This window comes from Lagopus leucura, unplaced genomic scaffold (genome assembly GCF_019238085.1).
Source record: "Lagopus leucura isolate 7727_CA_CO unplaced genomic scaffold, USGS_WTPT01 Super-Scaffold_100009, whole genome shotgun sequence".
Taxonomy (NCBI): domain Eukaryota; kingdom Metazoa; phylum Chordata; class Aves; order Galliformes; family Phasianidae; genus Lagopus; species Lagopus leucura.
The window spans coordinates 28,495,588-28,517,201 of NW_024962266.1; the positions used below are offsets into that span (position 1 = coordinate 28,495,588).

Below are 21,614 nucleotides of genomic sequence, written 5' to 3' on the forward strand. Positions count from 1 at the left end.
AACGCTATAAAAACCCAAACACGGAACTTATAAATAAAAATCTGTTGGTTTTTTTCCCAAGCAATTTTGCAGATGTTGCTGTGAGGCGTGTATGTAGGTGCAGAACGTTGGCTGCCACACAGCTGTGCCCACCACCCCACGGCAGCATCCTGCAGTACCCAGCACAGCACACCCACACAGAGACAGGTGATGAGGGACTCCGCCAAGCGGGGCAGAGATTGCCCTGCGCAGTCTGCATGTGGCCTTTTTGGGGACGTTCTGCCTTCCTGCCTTGCCACAGTGCTTCTACCCACGTTGCCCTTGAGGATGTACAGGTACAGGGCTGAGCTACAGGAAAGGAGCAATATGGAGGAGACAGTGGTGAATAGGGTGACCGCCACCCAGCACTGTGCCCTTGTGGCCAAAAAGTCCAGTAAGACCCTGAGGTGCATCGCATGGAGCACGGCCAGCAGGGAAAGGAGGTGCTCCCCTTCTGCTTTGCACAACTGGAGCACTGTGCCCAGTGCAGGGCTCCCCAGTGCCAGGCAGATGGGAAACTGCTGGAGAGCCCAGCGGAAGGTGCAGAGCTGTCTGGAGCACCTCCTGATGGGGACAGGCTGAGAGCCTTGGGGCTGTTTGTCTGTGGAGGAGAAGGCTGAGGGGAATCTAATCAGTGCTGATTGATATCTGAAGGGTGGAGGTCAGGGCTCTGTTCCATGGTGCCCAGGAAGTTCCATCTGGACATGAGGAAAAACGTCACTGTGTGGGCAGCAGAGCCCTGGCACAGAGCTCTGGCATAGAGAGGTGGGGGGGGGAGGTGGAGTTTCCTCTGGAGAGATCCAAACCCACCTGGATGCTTTGTGTGCATCTGCTGTATGGATGTGCTGTGGGGGGCTGGGCTGGGGGAGCTCTAGAGGTTCCTTCCAGCCCCCACAGCTCTGCGATTCTGTGCTTTCTGTGGCAGAAGCCTGGTGCCCCCTGAGCCATCCAGGGTCACCCTGCTCCATGCAGACACCTCCAGCCTAGGTACCAGGGAGAAATCCTGGGAGATGAAGCAGGGCAGGGCACTGAGTCAGTACATCTGGAAGGCTCTCCTAAACCAAAAGTGTGGTTTGGGCTGCTGACAGCTCAGCCATTTCAATCACAAACTATCCAAACCTACCACAGTCAGCAGCTGGATGGGATCCCAGCAGAAAATCCCAGCTCACATTTCCGTGTGTGAACTGCAAACCCTCTCATGCCTGTGAGCTCTGCCAGCAGCCATGAGCTGCCAGGTGGGACCCCATGGCCCTGCTGCCCTCCCAGAGGAGCCCGGCCTCTGCTTGCTGGGAGGTCAGGAGAAGGGAAAGTAACTGCTGGTAGTGTTTGCTCTGGGAAATCCCTGGCTAATGCTGATGTGAACAGGCAGAAGGCTTAGAATCACCATTCTACCGTATTTTTCACTGTCAGGTTGTTTTCCTTCTTCTAGAACAAACTATACAACGCAGGCACACTTTGGGAGCGCTGAATGACGATAAGCACACAGGTGAGCACAGAGGAGCACCCTGTCCTGGAGCAGAGTGCCTCTGTGAGGGAAGCTGCCCTGAGCTGGGGAACCATGTAGAAGTCCCCATGGGATTCTGTGGTTGGCATTCATTTTTCCTTCCTGCTCGGGAGCAGCAGCAGGAGGCCCGGGCAGGGCAGGAGCACAGCGTGGTGTGTCTGCATTTCAGGGTGATGTCAGGGTCACCAATGTGGCAGTGAGTGCCCCCACACACCCGGACTGTGCACATCCCCTTTTGTCTCAGTGAAACAACCCAAGCTGTGCAAAGCACTCACGTTAAAGCCTGACACAGCAGTGCTGGGTGCCCCTGGTGCTCCAGCTCCCTCCCAGCGCCTTTGTGAGCAGCCATCACCTCCACTCCCTCTGCTACGACCGCTCTGCTCGGCTGCTGCCACCAACACGTGTGCATGAGTCAGCCTTTGGGCTGCGAAACCCAACTCTGCAACTTATGCTCCAGCCAGAAATGATGCAGTGCTCTGCACAGTCTGGTTTCCTACCCAAATATTTTCTCTTTGCTTTCAAATGTCTGAAGGAACAGCAAAAACAATGCGTGAAACACGCTGGCATTCGGGCAGGCACAGAGGATACGCAGAGCCCTCCGCTACAACAGGTTCCATCTTTTAACATTTTAATGAGCTTCGGGACTTTTATGCATATTAGTTATGTTGCCCTAATTACTCATTATAATTCTAATGTGCATTTTATATTTAATTACAATGCTTATAAAGATTTGGTATGGGCAGTAAATTATTATAACTAGCATGTGCATAATGATTAAGAGCTGAATTTATTAACTTTTACACTAGCATTCAGGGCTGGCAACTTTCAATTTCACCTTTGTGATTAACCATATTGTCTGATTAAACCAACATTTTTGTGGCATTAATTGTAAATGTCAAAAAAAAAGTCTTTTATTTATTTCCATCAGCCTTTAATTTGGCATCCTAATGCGTTCTTTTATTAGCAGAATTGCTCTCTGGTGTGTTAAGAGGGAGCCTTTCAGGTAAGAGAACAGGTTTCCTAAGATCTCCTTCAGTTTGCAGAAAGCCAGACACGAGCACTATTGATGTATTCACTCTGTGTAGACATACTGCACCTTCTCAATAAAGCAACAAATCTTCCAAGCGAAGCAATATTACTCACACCATCGATAATGGAGGTGCTCTTCCAGCAGCCCACAGACCTTCTTTGGCTAGCAGCAGCCCCTCTGTTCTGTTCCCAACTCAATGGTTTCACAAAGCTCTCCTTCCAGCAGAAACATCTCTGGGCTGGGGCAGCATTTCAGGCAAACACTGATGCAGCAATCCTTTTGCCAAACAGCTGAAAACCTTATTTTTTTCCCATCTTTTCTGGAAAGGTTACCAAAACATACTGAATTCAGCAGGGTCTTGATGTGCACATCTGCCTAAGTGCTACATGCAAACACACAACACGCATTAAGAGTTCAATGCAGCCCGTATGTTTCCAGATGCGGCCCGGCGTCTCTTTTTTTGCTTCTCTCCTTTCTATTCAGGATAACAACCCCAGAAGGTGTGCTCTGAACGTGGATTAACTGAAGAGCCACGGGAGCACCTGGAGCTGCAGGGAAGGAGCAGATCCTGAGCAGCCCCATCCCACACAGTGCAGGCACTGCAGGGCTCCCCAGGCTCTCCCGCAGCTCTGCCCAATGGATTATTGCATTATGGCAGATCACAGAATCACAGGCTGTGGTGCCGCTTGTGCCTCCTGAATTTAAAACCTCCTGGTGCTAAGATGAGAGGAGAGCTTAAAATCCAGAAGTAATTGTTTCATGGGGGAAAAGAAGCCACACAAAATTACATAGGGTGAATAATAGGCAGCGGAAAGAAATGCTTAATGATGCGTTTTACAGGTGCTTGAGTGACAGGAACGACGAGGAGCAACCCTACCTCCAAGACCTGACAAAGCCAACAGCCATCCCCAGAGCCCAGCAGGTGGGCACAGTGGCAGGGGCTGCTCTGCTTCCTGTCCATCAGGCTTTGTCTAGCAGCTCGCTCTGTTCCCCAGCACCAGGGCTGAGTCCCAGCTGTGTCCCATCCATGTATGTGGCCCTGCTGATGCTATTGGGTGGGGGTGGGCAAGGAGCAAACCCATGCAGGGCTGCTGGCCATTTGGAGGAAGCAGATGCACCAAACACAACCAGGGCGATGTGCTCACTGCTTGGCTCTACTTGGTACACCACGGCAGGGTTTCATCTTCCACTGGCCATTGAAGTGTCATTCAAATTAAACTAATGTCAAAATCTTTATGTTGATTTCAGAGGGGCTGTGGATGAGGCCTGGTAAGATCGGCAATGAAAGGGAATTTCACAGTCTTCAAAACAAACAAAGGCAAAAAGCACGATGGCAACAAAACTGTTCTTTGTATCGCTGCTCTTACCACTGCAATTTGAGGGAAATATTGTCATTGACGCTTTCCCATCAATAAAGACCATGGGAGGGTCTGCATTCACCTGAGACAATAGAATGAACCTGTTTGCCTCCAAACATGAAGCGTAGTTTTGATGGAACCCTGTTGATGGACCCAAGAGGGAGTGCTGGCCCCAAAGAGACCTACCTGCAGAGGATCCACTCTGCACCCAGTGCACATGGCTGTGAGCACAGTGCTGCTGCTCTGCATGCAGCACTCAGACCTGGTGCCCACAAGCAGTGGGGCGGTGAGCCTCAGCATGCTGCAGTCCTGCAGGGAGTTGGGGTATGATGGGCAACGTCGGTGCCAACCCAGAAGGAGGGATTGGCCGCATGCCCGGGTGAGAACAAACATGAGTGCTCTCACTGTGCCGCTTCTCTCCCTCTAAGGGAGATGAAAGCAATGGACTTCAACAAATTCCAGGAATTGCTAAGTAGGTCTCTTGGCAGCACAGCTGAGGAGAAAGTGAATTAAAGCTGGCTGGGAGGATTTCAAGGAAAGAGCGTCTGGAACAAAACCACAGCACACAGTGTGGGTGGGAAGCTGCCCGAGCCCTGCATGCTCAGGAAGCACAAACGCAGGTGGAAGGCATTGGGAGGTGGGAATCACAGCGTGTGCACAGTGCGGGTTGGATGGGACCAGAGGGAGCTGAGCTGGGTTGAGGGACCAAGGCTGCGAAGCGGAGAGAGCTGGGATCAGCCAAGCTGAGAGGCTGACTTAGCAGGGAGGTGTACACAGAACTGCAATGGGATCAGCTCTTCCCTCTCTCACTGAGAGGCAGGACAAGCGATGGTAACTGAAACAAGGGAGATCTAGGTTTGCAAAGCTAGAAGTTACTGCTGGAAGAGTTTGCTGAAGGAGACTGCCAATGTGCTCTTATTTCATTAAAAAGAAAACAAAAGGAAGCATTAACAAGCCTTTGGATGCCAGCACTGCGCTTGGACAGCAGCATCGGCATCAGTTCTCCCCGTGGGCTGGGAGGTGTGATCCCCCCCCGGAGCATCACAACAACCCTTCTTTACCCAGTTCTGTAGGTATGAGCACTGTGCTCAGGATTAGGTGCCATTTTCCAACACGATGGGAAAAGCAGAAATTATATTTGTCTCAGTTTCTAATAGTAATACAATTTTCAGTCTGAGGCTTAACTACAAAAATGACGTAAATGCTGAAACAACATTTAGAATTGAGGGGAAAAAAAGTGATTCAGATGACAAGAACCACTTTTTTGTCAAAAACTTGTGCAGCTTGGATCCAATTTGATGTATTCTACATACATAACAAAGCAGCTAGGTGTACTCTCCAAAATGATATTTCTAAGGACAGTACTCATTACTACTGTATAATAAATGGAAGCATAAGTCAGAGTTAGCACCGAACAGATTGTTTGGGGTTGCAAAGACAGCAGCTGTCACAGCTTGACAGCTTTCTTGTTAGTGAATCAGCTTTACTGACAGTCTTTTTGATTGAAAACCACTGTTCGCTGACAGCGTGCTAGAGCTGATATACATATGTATCTCATGGAGAATGAGGGTGAGCCATAAAGGGTCCAGGAGCTATTGCTCTGTATTAAAAAGAAATGAAGTTTACAGAAAGGTTTTCCCCCTCAGCAGTTTGCAGCAGCAGTAAGTTTCCCAAACCAGGGCAATCCATGCAGAGAGGCAGCGAGCAAACACACAGGCAGGATCTGGTCAGGCTCAAAGTCGATTCTCTGACTCTAAGCAGCAAAGTCACTGAAGCGCTGGGTGTTGCAAATCCACGCTGGACCAAAGCAAGGGCAGGAGTGAAGCTGGGCCAGGGCAATGCTGGGTAGTGTGGGGCAGGGGTTGCTGGCTTATCTCAGCCAAGGGATGGAACCATTCCTTCTGCAGCAGCCCAGAGCCTTCCCCAGTGTGCCACCTGTGGGCACCAAGCCCAGCTGCTGCTCTGAAGAGGCCTTTTGTGGAAGCAAGAGCACCTCAGGAGCCTCTCTCTGCATTTTCTTCTAAGATTGTCCATATAACATCATTCCTTCATCCTCAGTTTTGTGTCATTTCAATAGATAACAGCCAAAGGACTGAGTGCAATGGATGCCCTAACCCTAAAGCGAAGCACACACAGCTCTGAGCAAGCCCAATGCTGAAACCAGAGAGCCTTGCGTGGACATTCACAGGGCTGTACAGGTTGTTCCCGATGAACATTTGGTGGCTGTGTTAGAATTGCTCGTTGTTAAGGAACATCTGCATGCTTCTTAACAGCAGACAACATCTCTCAAGTCAACACTGGGTGCAGTGAGATGCAGACCTCTTTCCCCAGAGGTCTGGAGCAGTGGGATTTTCCACTTGCACATTCAATTGCTGCACTGAAAGATAATTCCTGAGATGCTCTTTTGCCATTAATGGTACCACGTGCAGAAGCAGTGAGAACCTGAATGCTGAGTTTGATATTAATCCTACTTTTGCTCAAAATACACTGCAGACAGCGCGTTCTGAACTGAACTCCTGGTCTTATTGCATGGTGAATGCGATCCTACTGCATGGCATGCAGCCACTGTCAGGGCTGCTGAAGCACTGAAGCAGTTCAGTCCATAACTGTACCCCATCCTCAGACCCTGAGCACAGCCTTGCTGCTGGCTGGCAGAGCTTCATTGCAAGTATTGGTCTCAGCTCTGCAGCTCCAACATCCAAATCAACCTCAGTATAGTTCCTTTCTATTTGAGGAGGGTTGGAAAGCAAGAGAAGAAGCAGACAAAAGCTTTATGAATTATAACAGCTAAAGAACAACATTGGCAGTTTTCCCTTTCTCTCGTGTCAATATCACCACTTTGTTCTAAGTCATAAAAACAGAAATATTGCTTCTCAAAGCTCCTCCAGCTGAGATCCAGTGCCTCTGCATACCTGTGCCACGCACACTTGCTAACACCAGCCAAATGGCAGAAGTTGTTAAAAGCTAATTTAGCAACCTGGCTGGGGATGAGCAGGTTGCATCAGTGTTGTTACAGCCTTACCAGGACTGGGTGCAGGGTACAGTGGCACCACGGCCATGCCATGCACACTGCTTGTGTGCAGTTTCTAATAGTGTGCACACTGCATGTCTACCAGCTCAGGGCAGCCACGGCTGCAGGAAAAGATAAAACTATTGAGGGACTAGAAGATCTGGCTTGGCTCCTCCTGCATGGTCCAGTTGGCATCACCAGATGCACCTGAACACCTCCCAGCTCCCACTTTGCAGAGCCAGGGAACACAGCCTGCAGCAGCACAGAGCACTGCAGCCACCAGGAGAAATACTGCTGCGCAATGTACAGACTATTACAAGAAATATTTTAAGTAATTGTTTTTGCTGAAGAGCAATCTGGGCAAGTGAACACTCCTGGGAGCTGAAGAGCTCTCCATTAATTTTGGTTCTAGTCTGGAGTATTACAGAGCCTGCTGTATACTTTAAATTGCTTCTTGAAATGCATAAGCTCTTTACAGATGAGTCATCTCCTATTAATACTTTAATTTTCATGAACTGTATTTCAGCTAGTGTTTGGAGTGGGATCACCTGGAGGCTGAGGAGCGCGCGGTGGCACAGAGCTGGGAGAAAGCGTTCACTCCAGCCAGCATGGCTGCCCACAGGGCTGCTCCTCTGCCACTGCCATCCCTCCCTCACTCTGCATCCCACCAGCTGCCAGGAGCCCCTCCTGCCTGTGAATGGGGACCTTCATGTCTCTGGGGATGACGGTGGGCTGCACGCAGAGCCCTTGGGACCAAGCATGCTCAGAGCAGCAGCCCTGAGCAGAGCTGCTGCAGCCACTGCTGTCAGTGCTGTCATTGCTGGTGGCATTGCTCTCACTGCCTTCAGTGCTGTCCTCTGCTGCAGCCTCCAGGAGATGTGAGAAGAGGATGCAGAGAGAGAGAGAGCCCACAGCCTTTCTGCAACCCTATTTTGTCTTTGAAATGGTGGCACAATAGTTACCAAATCTGTTACTGTTAAACAGTTATTGAAAAAACAATCTCTTCATTTGTTTCTGGCCACTCATTCTCCTGCCCAGAGGTTCTCCCAGCAGTGGCCTGAAGCATTTGTGTTGTGCCCTTACAGCATCCTGCTGGCGATGTTTTTCAAGCACTGCTGTGGGTGCTCTATTATTTGCTGCAACACAGTTTCCCAGAGATGCATAAACACACTGTATAGCATTTATAGCATTATGGCACACCATAATGACACAAGATGTGGACCTGTAACTACTGGCAGAGCACAGATACGTGCAAATGAGTGCAGCTGTTTTTATTCCATGGCCCTGGGGATTTCCCTGGGGATGGGGAACAGATTACTCTCAGATGGGTTTTCATGGCAGTCCCCAGCATTAGAACTGCAGCAATGAGAAATTACCAGCGCCCATGTGCCTCTGAAACAGCCAGCTCCAGTTTGGAGCTGCAGAAAGAATCTGTTAATGGCTAAGTTGGAAATGCTGCTTCCCAAGGAAAGAACACTTGCAAAGATGTGCTGGAACACAGCTGAGCAGCACAGTGACTCCCAGCGAGGTTCCCAGCTTTGTGCTGGACACACTGCTTCCCACTGGAGCCACAACAGGTGCTGCAGTGGTGCTGCCATTACACTGGGCACCTCTTCCATCCCATCACGCAGCCAGGCTGGTTTGCCAAACAGGCCAAGGGCTGCCCAGAGGAGCACAGACCAAGAGATGCACTCCCCAGCAGCCTTAAGGCCACGTGAAGCACCAACACTCCAACTCCTCCAAACACAGTGCCTTGATTCACATTGCCAGAGCCCCTAACCGTGTGCTGTGGCAACGGAATGCCATCTACATGAAGGAATCTTATAACCACTTCTGTCACGCTTCGATATGAGCAGCACTTTCTAGGATAAGCAGCGCCCGCACAGCAGTTTGCAGAACCCAACAGTAAACTATTATAGAAAGAAATCAATGTTAATTCCAAAGCCAAATCGCTCTCGAGTCAGTAACCTGAACTATATTGTTCTAATCTGACTTCTGAAATGCTAATAAAAATACCTGAAGGACAAAAAATGACAAACATTACCTTCAGAAGACGCTTCTTTCCCCACCTATGAGGAGAAAACCATTTTCTTTGTATCAGCTCTATTCTCCTCCCGACTCTAATTGAGATGGATTTAAATACATGACCAGTTTTATTGATCTGAATTGGTAAAAGCTGCTTTTCATTAGGTGTTACTGTGGGATGGTATGTCATATATCTCATACATGTGAGCTCAGAGATAAGGGCAATTTGCAGCTTAAATAAGTCAGAGTTTAGCCCTAATGCAGACCAAAAACCCAACAAAGCCACAGAAGTTAGAGAGCCCTGACTCTGATTACATTATACACGACCAAAAATTCTATTTAAAGAATAGCATAAATTTCTTCAAAGATCTTTACCTTAGGTCAAAAGAACTATTTGTATTTACAGGTTTCATGTAAAATATTTTGCAGGCAGCTCCTCTTCTGGGGGCTGGACCTGAAGGGAAGCTCTATCACCAACTTCAATGATAACCTGTGATTTTGCATCAGCTGCTGCCTCACCTTTAGCTGGGGCAGGTGGCAGCCAGTTCTCCAAAGCTGGCCCACAGGTACAGAAGCAGATCACACCATCACCCCTCTGCCTTCAGCTGTGCATGCAGTGCTGCAGGAAGGCACCTCCTCCATCCTTCCACTACGGATCTTCCCACCTCCTTCTTACTACAATAGCAGCTCTGATGTAAGTGATACAGCTACTGAACCAGACCAGCTGGACAGCACAGAGAATCTGATCATTAGGATTAGGTTAACATTTAACACTGACAGGATGCACGGGTCAGGACACAGGAATCCCCACAGCCATGATGCTGCCCATTTGCCCAGCCAGCCCCTGGCCCATGGCAGCACACCATGGGGCAGCCCCATTCCACCACTCAAGGTTCCCCCGGTGCTTTCAGCACAGCTTTCCAGAACAGAAACAGAAAAAAGTGGAGCAGAGAGAGGACACCGCATGCTCCCAGCAATGCTGGTGGGGCAACATGAAAGCAGACCAACACTCTCAGCCTTCATCCCAGAGAAACCAGAAGATTTGTGACAAATGAGGAGACCTGTAGCCATGCAATGGTTGCAGCTCATGCCCGGCCACGTTCTCTGCTGTGCCCATAGACTGACTTACAGCCATGGCTGCGTTGGCACCGCCTGCACACCAGCACCCAGAGGATGTGCACAGAGCAGTGCTTCCAAGAAAAATCTCACTGAGCTCCACGGATCTGTGAGCAGAATCAAATATTCACCAGCAGCCAGAGTTTTTGACGAGTCCCCAGTGTGACTTGGAAGCCAAAAATCCCATTTTTGAAAGGTAACCAGAGAATTCAGAGAAACGTGTTTCACAGGAAGTCAATTAAACTGACACTCCGGAGTGCTTTTAACTTTTAAAGTGTAATTTAGATACTTCAAAACAGTATTCTGGAGCTAAATCCTCTGAGGCACCGTGCACATGTGCCTCTCAGAATGGTCAGTGGGAATTGGGGCTGCAAACTGCTCTGTGCTGTTACAGTGCTGCAGGCCCTCATCATTAAGGAGCAGTGTGATGCAACAGGGACAGCATCAGCCATTGCCACCTCAAGGTAGGGACCTTCTGTGCCACGGCCACATGTGAGCACATCTGTTCATCCAATTTGGGTGTGATTCTGGTTGAAGAGTTGACACAGAATGGCACGGCTTGGAAGGGACCACCGCCTTTTTATTTCATAGCATATTCACCTTGATGGAAGGAAAACCTCTTTGCTGACTGTACATAAAGAACCTTGCCCAGGAAATGTTTTCCTTTGGCTGGCAGCAAGGCACTCTCTGGGAGCACAAAGTCCCAGCCCTGTGTCCGGGCACTGGGAGCCCCAGCATACACCTGAGTCCCATCTTGAGTTTCCTGGTAGGTCTCAGGTTACTGATGTAATTAGGTTAGAGTGGCTTGTACAGTATGTCTGATTTCAAAGTAAAATCAGAGCACTGTGCATAATATTATGCAAATGTCATAGCAACAGTAAGGCAGACTTCTAAGAAATGCTAATGAGTTAAGCTGTTCTGCAAAACCCTAACCTGGCCAAGCAAAAACAAACACAGCACTTAAAATTCATACAAGAAAATCACACATTCCTCTATAAGAAAATAAAAAAACCACCACCAACAAAAAAAACTCCACTAAAAACACAACATAGGATGTCTTATTAAACCACTGCAGCAGGAAAGAAAGGAGCAGGAAGGGAGCAGTGCAGAATTACACACAGCCACCTGTAGCAGCGCTTGGTGCCTGCTGAGCTCCCAGCCCCGCACTGCTCACTCCACTCAGGGCTGGGCAGCAGCCACCAGATGTGGGTGCCACCAAGGCCTGGACGATGCCAGTGCGAAAACTACAGCATTCCTGAACCACAGGCAGATGCCAGGGAATTATAAACCAGACCATTTGTCCTCACTCCCCATAATGATGCCATTCAGGTAATCAAAGATGTGGAAGCACCTGGAAGATGCCACGACACAATGTGATTGACAGCAGGTTTGTCAGCAGGGTGTGCTGGACCATCAGCTCTGGCTGCAGTAGGGCCAGGCTCGGTGCTTTGGGGCAAACCATGGGCTGAGCACAGCAAACAGGTTGGCATTAGCAGCATGTGCTGCCTGTGTGCTGCTTAATGTCCCCGCCCCCCCCAAAGCTGGGGATCCTTTGCAGGGTGACCAGGCAGTGTCCCATGGTGACACCGAGGCAAGGGCAAAGTGTGACTGGGTACAGGTCATCTGCTCATGTCTGTTTTCTTTCCTCCTTATTATCTCTTGATCAAATGGATCTTTGTGCAAGGATATGGTTTTGCAAGCAGGCAGTGCTCCATTCTGTACTGGGAGCAGTTTGGGTTACCTCCCTGTTGCCCTGTCAGCTGCCCACTGAATTTACAGAGCAGTTTCCTCCTCTGTTGCAGCCGCACATCCTCAGCACCGCGACTGCAATTTGCACCTCCCCAGCAAGCCCCAGCACACCTGGCCTTCAATCTGCCACGTGATGGGGTTCATCAAGGCTGAAATTAAATCACTGCCTCTTAATTTGAGATGAATGGCTTCTCTTTCCTCTCCAAAGGCAGCTGAACTTAATTCAGTACAGTCCACAAGATCCAGCTATAACAAAGCTGTTTGAGACTGGTTATGTGGCATCTGAAAAGAAGGAACGCTGCAATACAGCCCATGTTGACTATTTATTTGGGTAATTGAAAATTTTATCTAAATTAAGATAAACGCCGGCTTCGTGATGCACACACCTCGTTCTTCATCATCTCAGCACGGCTGCAGTGCTTCTGGAGATGGTTGTGTTTAATCTTTCTAAGTGTGTCACCATAAACCAGAGCGTGAGTGGGGCTGCAGGGACAGGTGTGGGGCACGGGGCTGCTCACAGCTGCTGCTGAGCTCCTGCTAAGCAGGCAGTGGTTTGTTCACAGGGGCTTTGAATTCAGCATCTATCCATCAGCATTTGCTTTATAAATCACAGTAGAAAATGCTAGCAAGTTTTGCTTTGAAGTGAAATCATATTCTATTTTATTGATTTCAACAATGATTGGGAATCCCCCTCCCACCACCTAATGTTGAGACCCCACCAATGATTCTCCTCCTCAGAATGCAAACACAAACAAACACCACAGCCTCTCGGAACATCTCTTTAAAAAGGGAAACCATGTGGACACACATAAGTTACGTACAAAATATGGATTATGCGACATGAAATGGCACAAAGGACAAACCCAAGGTCCCAAAGCAGAGTCACTAAGAGCTGCAGAGCGTATGCAGCATGGTGGCCAGCAAAGTGCTCATGTCTGCCTGGGGATGAAGGGCTGCAGTGGGGAGACAGGGGTGATGGTGAGTGGCAGAGGAGAGCACAGCTCGCTGCAATGAGGTGCAGCTCGGGGCTCCTGCACCAGATGTGCCCTGCAGGGGCTGCAGAGCTGAGCGTGAGGACAGCACACTCAGCACACTGAAATGCGTGTGCAGTTTGCTGACTGTGACAAATCTTTCACATATACAAACAGTTCCAAGCTGTAGACAGATCCTAGTTTTGCATTGCTTCTGATTCTTCCTTCTTTACTTGCAAGAGACTGAGAAAAACTACTCTGCATGCCCCAGTGCAGACCTAGCATTTTGCCTGAATCTGGCACAGAAACCCAGCACCAGGTGCACCCCTGCTACAGCCAAGGACACTTCCTGATAACTTCCCCCTGCCATGACTGGAAGTGCCCTGCTGTCAGACCCGAGCTGCCCTGCTTGTGGCTGGCACTGACACTCACACACCTCCGTCATCACAGCCCCCCTGGCTTGGTGTTGAGGGAGGTCAAATCCCAACCCTTGCAGCTCAGCTGCCTGACAGCCAATGCTTCTGGCCATGGGGCACGGGGAGGTCCCACTGGCCTCTGTGCTCTCAGCAGTGCCACAAGGCTGATCTTTCCCATACACAGTGACAAACCATAACTGTCCCTAGGAAACAGGGGAACTGATCCCAGAAGCAATTGCAGTTTCACAGGGCACAAGTATGCTACACAAACTGCTCAATTAAAGTAGAACTCTGGCTTTGGCCAGAGCATGAACATGATGATTTATCCAAACACACATGAACATGATGATTTATCTAAATAAGGATTTGTGCAAGTTTTGATCTTGGCTCGGAAGATGAGGGAGAATGGCTGATTTCATGATTCTTTACCACTCCTCTTTTCTTTTTTCAAATGAAATATGCTAAGCAGGGCTATCGTCTTCTCCCTTTTTACAATCACCCTTCTTAAGGCTCCCATGACATAAAGTCTTCAGAGGCAGTTTTTGTGTTGATAAAACAAGCAGACCACGTTGCCCCTTCTGGACTCTACCACCAGGCATCACTTAAACCACACAGCACATTCTGGGGTGTGAAGAGCATCACCCCCCAACACCCCTTCACATTTATAGAATCACAGAACCATTGAGGTTGGAAAAGCCCTCCAAGAACCCGAATCCAAACCCTGCCCAGCTCCCCGTGCTCACTGCCCAGTGCCACATCCCAATGGTTCTGGAACACCCCCAGGGATGCTGACCCCCCCACTCCTGGGCACCTGTGCCAGAGCCTGACCAAAATGCTCCATCTATGCACACATATCTGCACAACACCTCTTCCTGACAGTCTTCCAGTAACAACAACCTGCACACAGCCCAGCGGTCACTTGTTCCACCAGCACTGTGGTTTTCAGCCCACAGGTTTTACAGAGAACTGTGATGGACTCAGCCTGTGGGTTGGGGGGGAGGAGGGGGGGGGGGGGGGCACAAATCCAGGGCCTCCAGCATCTGTAAATCAGTAACGATGCCACAGTGATTTTCAGAGCAGGAACTGCTGCAAATCACAAGCTGCGTAATTGCACTTAACCTAAGAAAATTCACAGCTAGAGTGGATTAGTGTAATTATTCCCATTTTCTTTCCCTTTTTTAAACATTTTTTGGAAGGGAAAAGAACACCATTTTGAACATTTCTTGTTGTACTGAATGTCAAATCAAATCCGATCCCAAACCAGAAAGCATCCGACTTCTGCAGACACCTGAGGAGGGCAGAACTGTGGTCTGCAGCCCCACCAGAGGCCATGCTGGCACCCACAGCAGTGCCCACAGCACTGGAGGAGAGGCAGAGCACAGCTCCTGTGCCAGCAGTGCCCACACTCGCTGCCTGTGCTGGGATCCACTCTCACACCCACACAGAGTGCCATATTTCTCATCTCCCTGTCCCGTTGCACAACCACGACAAGTTAAACCAGAAACGTTTCAGACCAGGAATCACAGAAATTACTCAGTGAATAACCACCAAGCCCAGAGCCCGCAGCAGAGCCCAGCCCAGGCCACATGCTGGCCCCGCACTGCTGCCAGCACAGCAGTCAGGTTTGAACCTGGTCCTCTCCTACTGACCGCTGCTCAGAACCACTCACACCTCAGACACCGCGGGCTTTTCGCTACTGTTCCACCAAAAAACAGATCTACATTTTCATCACGAGCAGCAGTTCTCTGAGTTACATTTTTCTTCCCAGCAGAGCCCCTCTCCTCCATTGGATTTAGTGATTAGAAACCAACATGACTTACAGTTTACTGTGACTTTTACTTTTTTCACGTCTGGGACTGAGACATCGTTTTCTGCGCTGCATTCGTACTCCCCAGCCTGATCTCTTGTAATTCCATAGATGTCCAAGTACTGCCCGCTCTCAAATGGTTTTGCTGAAATAAAATGATCAGAGAAAGCAATTAGGTGAGGCTGAGCACAGAGCACCCAAAGGGTCACTGAGGGCTGAATGGGAGAGCTGCTGGGCACCGCAGAGCCCCCACCCCTGGGACGGGCTGCACAGAACATGGGAGCAGTGCTGAGCAGAGCTGCTGGGACCTTACCTAAAGACAGAACCACAGAATCATTCCAGTTGGAAAAGACCCCAATCCACCCCCAGCCCACTCCCCATGCCCACTGACCACATCACTCAGTGGCACACACATCCCCACGGCTCCAAACACCCCCAGGGATGCTGACCCCCACCCCTGGGCTGCTGTGCAGTGCACCCTGGCACCCTGCGTCAGTTTAAAACCATTCCCCCTTGTCCTATCTCTATCCACCCTTGTAAACAGCCGTTCCCCCTCCTGTCTGTATGTTCCCTTCAAGTGCTGGAAGGCCACAATGAGTTTTCCTCGGAGCCTTCTCTTCTCCAAGCTAAAACTAGACATGCTGAAATGGGTAATGATATGTAATTATCTGCTGGGGATATGTTGGGCTATAGGAGAGGGTTCTCCAGCATGGCAGGGAAGCAGCTGTGAAGCTGAGCTGGAATGCCCAGGTCCAGCCACTGCGTGGTGTCACAGTGCCCAACAAAGCAGCACACGTGTAGCTCCTGGGAGAGAGCACAACAAGAATCGTGTTTCACATATGGTCCCTGGCGTCAGGAGGAGCGTGAGCACACCTCGCCATATGGACAGCTTTTCCAAGGCGTGGATGGATGGGTTTTACAAAGGTTGCATCTTCCTCTCCTGTTGCTAAACATAAGTCAGTAAGAGGAAAGATCTGGTGCAAGTCCAGGTGGGCTCTGAAAAACTCTGAGGACTTAATTTGAGCCAAGGCTGTTTTGATGTCTGTTTGCTTGTTTTCTACGTTTCCTGGGATATTTAACCACAATGCAGCCCCAGCTCAGGCACCCCAGGTCCCACTGGGCAGTGGGATCAGCCCAGCTCCATGGTGCTCCACTGAGCCGGTGTCAGCACAAGGAGCCCAGCATGGTCTGGGACTACCAGCAGGAGGCTGAGCTATGCAGGTGTGCTGTATCGTGGCTGCAGATCACAGCCTGGGGAGGATCCCCATGCAGCCTGAAAGCCCCAGCGTGGGCTCACCCGCATGTATGCTGCCTCATATGGATTCTGTGTGAGCAACCACTTAGCTGAGATGGGAGGTTCAGGTTGGATATTAGGAGGAATCCTAATTTCACTCAGAGGGTGGTGAGGCACTGGAACAGGTTGCCCAAGGAGGCTGTGGATGCCCCATCCCTGCAGGCATTCAAGGCCAGGCTGGATGTGGCTCTGGGCAGCCTGGGCTGCTGGTTGGTGACCTGCACACAGCAGGGGGTTGGAACTGATGAGCGTTGTGCTCCTTTGCAACCCAGGCCATGCTGTGGTTCTACGATTCTACGATTCTATGATACTATGATTGATTCTATGAGCAGGTGAGCTCCCCAGTGGCAATGCCATCAGGATGCCATCTGAATGCTGGCTGTGCTGTAAGCACCCACGGCCCATCAGGTCTTATAGGCTGGGATCAAAGAGGCACCTTTGTTCTTTCCTGCAGAGGAGTTGTCACAGGATGCTGAGAACAGCCTAAACAATTGGATTCAACCAGGACAATAATCTGAAGCTGCTCCTCCTACTTGCCATGCGTTCAGGGTTTCAAACGACATCAGATGCTGTAATTGTACAGGATGTGCTCCTCTCCTAGGGGCTGTGGGTTAGCAGAACAGCTTGCTGTCTGTTAGGAGAATGTGCCTACCACATTAGGCACCACTTAAACATTGTCAGCGTAAGGCCATTTAGCTTTAGCGATGCCACACTCCACATTTGTAAAGAAAAATCAGATAAAATGTAAAGAAAAAATGTCTGAAAGTGGCAGATAAATTGAGGGCTGAAGGAGATCTCCCCGCTGAAGAGATGAAACAAGAAAAGCAGTTTGGTGAGAAAGGCGTGCTGATAAAAGAAAGGCTGCGAACAGCGGCTGACAAAGCAGAAAGTTTCAGAGGTGGAGACAAACAAGGTCAGATCTGTACCTGTGATATATAGGTATGGAGCACTGGGAGCTGCATGGGCAGTGCACATCTCAGCCAGCTACTGGGAGCTGCTGCATGTCACAGGACTGCGTGGGTCCCCACCAAACTGTGTGACAGTGTTCTTTCAACAAGAAGCATAAATCAGCAAATTTAATCAGCAAATTTTAAACATTTTAAGGGAAAAAAATAATCGTTTTTTTTTTTCCTTAGTTTTGTCACTACATAGTAACTGCAGAGGGGAAATAACATGGAATCATAGAATCATAGAATAGCTTGGGTTGCAAAGGCCCACAGTGCTCATCTGGTTCCAACCCCTGCTGTGTGCAGGTCGCCAACCAGCAGCCCAGGCTGCCCAGAGCCACATGCAGCCTGGCCTTGAATGCCTCCAGCAATGGGGCTTCCACAACTTCCTTGAGCAACTTAGAAACCACACGTAGATCTTTCATTTTCCACTGCTTCCTCTGAGCTTCCCAGGCTGAGCAGAGCAGAGGCTGCTCCTGCAGGAGGTGGAGGCACATCTCCTTGTTTGGGTTCCCTGAAGTTACATTTGTTTCTTTCTGCACAGAACGCTGCCACACCGTGCTACCTATCTGAGACACATTATGTTATTAAGTTACAGCATTTGGAGCAATTTTGAATGTTTTCTGTTGCAGACACACCAGGGAGCGCACCCAGAATACATTCTGACTTTCCTGCTTCAGCAACTGAGCACCGGTGTTCAGGAGAGCCAGCTCCACGTCGATGCTCACAGAGAAGAAAGTCAACTGCTATTAGAGCAGAACGCACACCCACTGCAGATAGTAGTGTTCTTAGGTATCTGCACACCGTGTCACCTGGATGTTTACAGATTCATGTGTACTCTTTGATCTCTTTTGATCTCTCCAAGAATGACTACTTCTGCACAGTAAGTGCAGCTTGCCAGCAGTGCCAGCTTTCCCATTGGCCCAAGGTCCCACACACAGCCGGAGGGAAGGCAACATGCTGCAGCACGTGAAGCTCCTCTGGGCAGGGGGGTGTTGGAAGAGATCCTCTTACCCAGGGAGCTGTATGTGAGCATGAGCAGGGCTGGGGAGGGCGGCTCAGCCCACAGCAACACGCAGTGCCCCTGCGGGAGCCCTCCTGCTCTCAGAACAATGCTCTGCAGGCAGCAGGTGCCCTGCGAGCTGTTTGGAGAGAACTCTTCGACTCAAGCACATCTGCAGGTCCCTCCCTTTGCACATTCGTTTTCTGTCTGTAGTTTGTTGAAACTGGAGACGCTGCTGAAGATAAACGAATCATTGATGACTGTATTTTTCATTTCATGTTTCTTCTTATCCCTCAAAAGATTTTATAAAGCATGTGCCTTTTAAAATAATTCTTGATATGTTTGAAATAGGATTTATTCATAAACATGGCCAAAAGAGATGATTCTGGGAAATAAACGGAAGCACTGCAGGCTCCAGAAATGTGAAGGCCTGGTTTAGGGGCAGGCTTTAATGGGTATGGTGGTGAGGGGTCGATAGTTAGATGTGGTGAGGTCTTTTCCAGCCTTAATGATTAGGTTGGATATGAGGAGGAAGTTTTTCAGCCAGAGGGTGGTGAGGCACTGGCACAGGTTGCCCAAGGAGGCTGTGGATGCCCCATCCCTGCAGGCATTCAAGGCCAGGCTGGATGTGGCTGTGGGCAGCCTGGGCTGCTGGTTGGCGACCTGCACACAGCAGGGGGTTGGAACTGATGAGCGTTGTGCTCCTTTGCAACCCAGGCCATGCTGTGATTCTGTGGATCTATGGTGCCTGTGGGTCACCTGCTATCCCCTCCTGAGCATCACTGGTGTGCCCAGCCTCCATTTCTATCTGCAGCCTGCGCCCAGCTGGGGGAAGGGAGAAAGAGTAACAGTAAGCATAAAGGAATGTTAAAAATAAAAGAGAAATTGAAACGTTAAATGGAAAACAGAGGCATCTTTTGGATTTTGGAAATACCTTCTCCAAAAATCTGTGCACGCCCCAGCACTGGCATGCTCTGCTCCAAGATGAGCATCTCCACAGCAGTCATGAAAGATGCTACACCAAAGGAAGGGGAGAGAAGTAAATCTGCACTTGCTTGGCTTGGTTTTCAGTGCTAGAGGCTTGGTCTCACTGAAATATCTTTAATGATTCATAAATCGCTCACTCACAAATGCAGTGTTTCTCAAATAAAAATGAACTAATATCTGAGGGAATAAACTAAGCCTGTTTTAAAACTTTAATTTTCATGGCATTTTATGAGTTATTAATGAGTTCATCTGCTTTTATTGAAAAGTGAGAAATACATTCCTCTCGTTATAAAATTGTCAAAAATTCATTATTATTTCTGCACGATGCTTTTGTCTGGTTTTCGTTTTCCCATCTCTAACTCACTGAGATTGGAATCTTACTCTCAATCCTCAGTTCCTTCACAAAGACCCAATTATTGCACCATCACAGCGCAAGCACTCATCTCCTGACAACCGCAATCTAACAAGAGGGTTTTTATAGTCTGTTTAAAGATTTTAAGAAGGCTCGAGGATTTCTAGGAATATCTTTAATTGTTCCTGAAGGGATGCTCAAAGTTCAGGACTGGTCTCGATAATTATGACATTTTTCTAAGAATTCTTGCTCAGAAGCCCACTAATCGCAGCCAGTGTAATGTCACTTGACCTGGTGCGACAGATCGTGTACTGGATGTCACTTAATTGGATCCTATTGCTCCGCGTCTCCCCCAGCAATGATGTTAGGAGCATCATTAAGGAAAAGAAAGGCCAGAAGGCCCATGGCCTGAAATAGGAAGACATGGTATTTTGCATGGGAGAGGTGTGGCTTTGGAGGATCATTATTTTCCTGGTATCCAAAGGCAAAGGAAAGAATTGCAACAAACCCTTTATATTAAGCGCTAATATTTGCACTGCTGTCTTTAAACTGCTAATTAATCCCCTCATTTACTCCGTGTTGAGCTCCACACCATTTCCTCTCGAGTCCTTGGGATGCTGCCAGGAGCATGTTTAATACGAAGGAAGCGCTGATGGAACGGCACGTGATGCCTTTGCAACGGAACACTCCGCTTCAGAATCACCAGCCGGGCCATTAAATCCGTACGAAACATTAATCACAGAACTCTCAATCCCCACGTGGCTGCAGTGCAGTCAGATCTATCTGTGTAAGAGCAGGGGCTCCCCATGGGCTGCTGTCCCATTCGCACCCTCACCGCGGTGGGCAGAGGAGCGTGGCACGGCCCCACTGCAGGGCACACAGCACATCTGGAGCAGAAGAGGAGCCTGGGGGGTGACGTGGTGCTGGGGCTCCAGTTGGGCTGTTTGATGAAGAATGACCTTCAAGTGATGCGTGTCACAGCAGCTGGGCCTGCTGGGACTCCAACCCCCACAGAAAGGCACACGGCCACCAGGAGGGAGGAGTCCTGGCTCCCAGTGGCTAAGTGGCTGCCTCAAGCTGCTTTCCTGTCCCGCAGTCACCATTGCAAAGTGTTGTGTTGTTCCATAAACATGCAGAGCAAGGGGCTGTGCAAAGCACTGCGGCACTGAGAACCAAGAGCTTCCTGCAGTGGTGTAGGAGAGATCAGGTCAGGGCTGAAGAAGAAAGGGTCTGAACCACAAACCCAGCCAAGGCCAGCAAATGAAGGCCCCGTAGAGCCCAAAGGCATTGAGCCTCATTTGGCATTGCCTGTGTCAGCACAAAGGGAAGCATTATTTCTGGCTCCAGCTGGTGCCGTGCTCCCAAAGCAGAGTTGCATTTGTGCAGTGCATTCACGGCTGAGAGCCGACAGCCTGCCCCTGTCCCCACAGCCAGCCCCGTGCAGGGACCAACGCAGACACAGGGCCTGGGCCCCCTGCCTGGCCTCAGCCCACCACCCCCAGCAGGTCTAGGGGCTGCTGGCTGCTCTCCCAGCCCTCCCACCCAGCTGCGTGGAGCAGATGTTTCGGCTCAGCCCAGTAATGCTTCACCTGAACGAGGAGCTCAGCGTAATGAAGCTGTTGCTGGCGAGATGAGTGATGATGGCATAAGGGAGGCACATCACTGTCGCTGCTTATCAGATTAGAGTACTGAATTATTTTGCATTCTGCTGCTTGGACACCTGGAGGGAAGGAGCTGCGCCTTTGGTGTGCTGCGGCCATCCATCTGCCAGCAGTGAGGGTGGTGAGCCAGGGCCACCCGCGGCCCCACACCTCCAGTGGGGCAGGAGCTCGTGGCACCCTGCAGGAGTACAAGCAGCTCCATGCCCACCAGCAATGCTACCATGCACATATTGAACACGTCAGAGGGAAGCAGCGTTGGTTTGAGATAACCCCCACCAGCAGCACTGCCTCTCAGGGCTTAGCAGGGCAAAAGACGCAAGCCAGAAACCCCCCCTTTTTTTTCTTCTTCTTCTTTTTCTGAAACCT

At 49.7% G+C, this 21,614-nt stretch overlaps 1 protein-coding gene across 2 annotated transcripts in view; it reads right to left on the bottom strand.

Moving 5' to 3' along the window:
• NEGR1 (neuronal growth regulator 1) overlaps positions 1–21,614 on the bottom strand; it is a 169,405-nt gene that overhangs the window by 40,119 nt on the left and 107,672 nt on the right. For both annotated transcript variants that reach the window (XM_042873586.1, XM_042873585.1), the window contains exon 4: positions 15,018–15,149. In XM_042873586.1, coding sequence (XP_042729520.1) covers positions 15,018–15,149 — 132 coding nt within the window. The remainder of the gene's footprint in view (positions 1–15,017; positions 15,150–21,614) is intronic.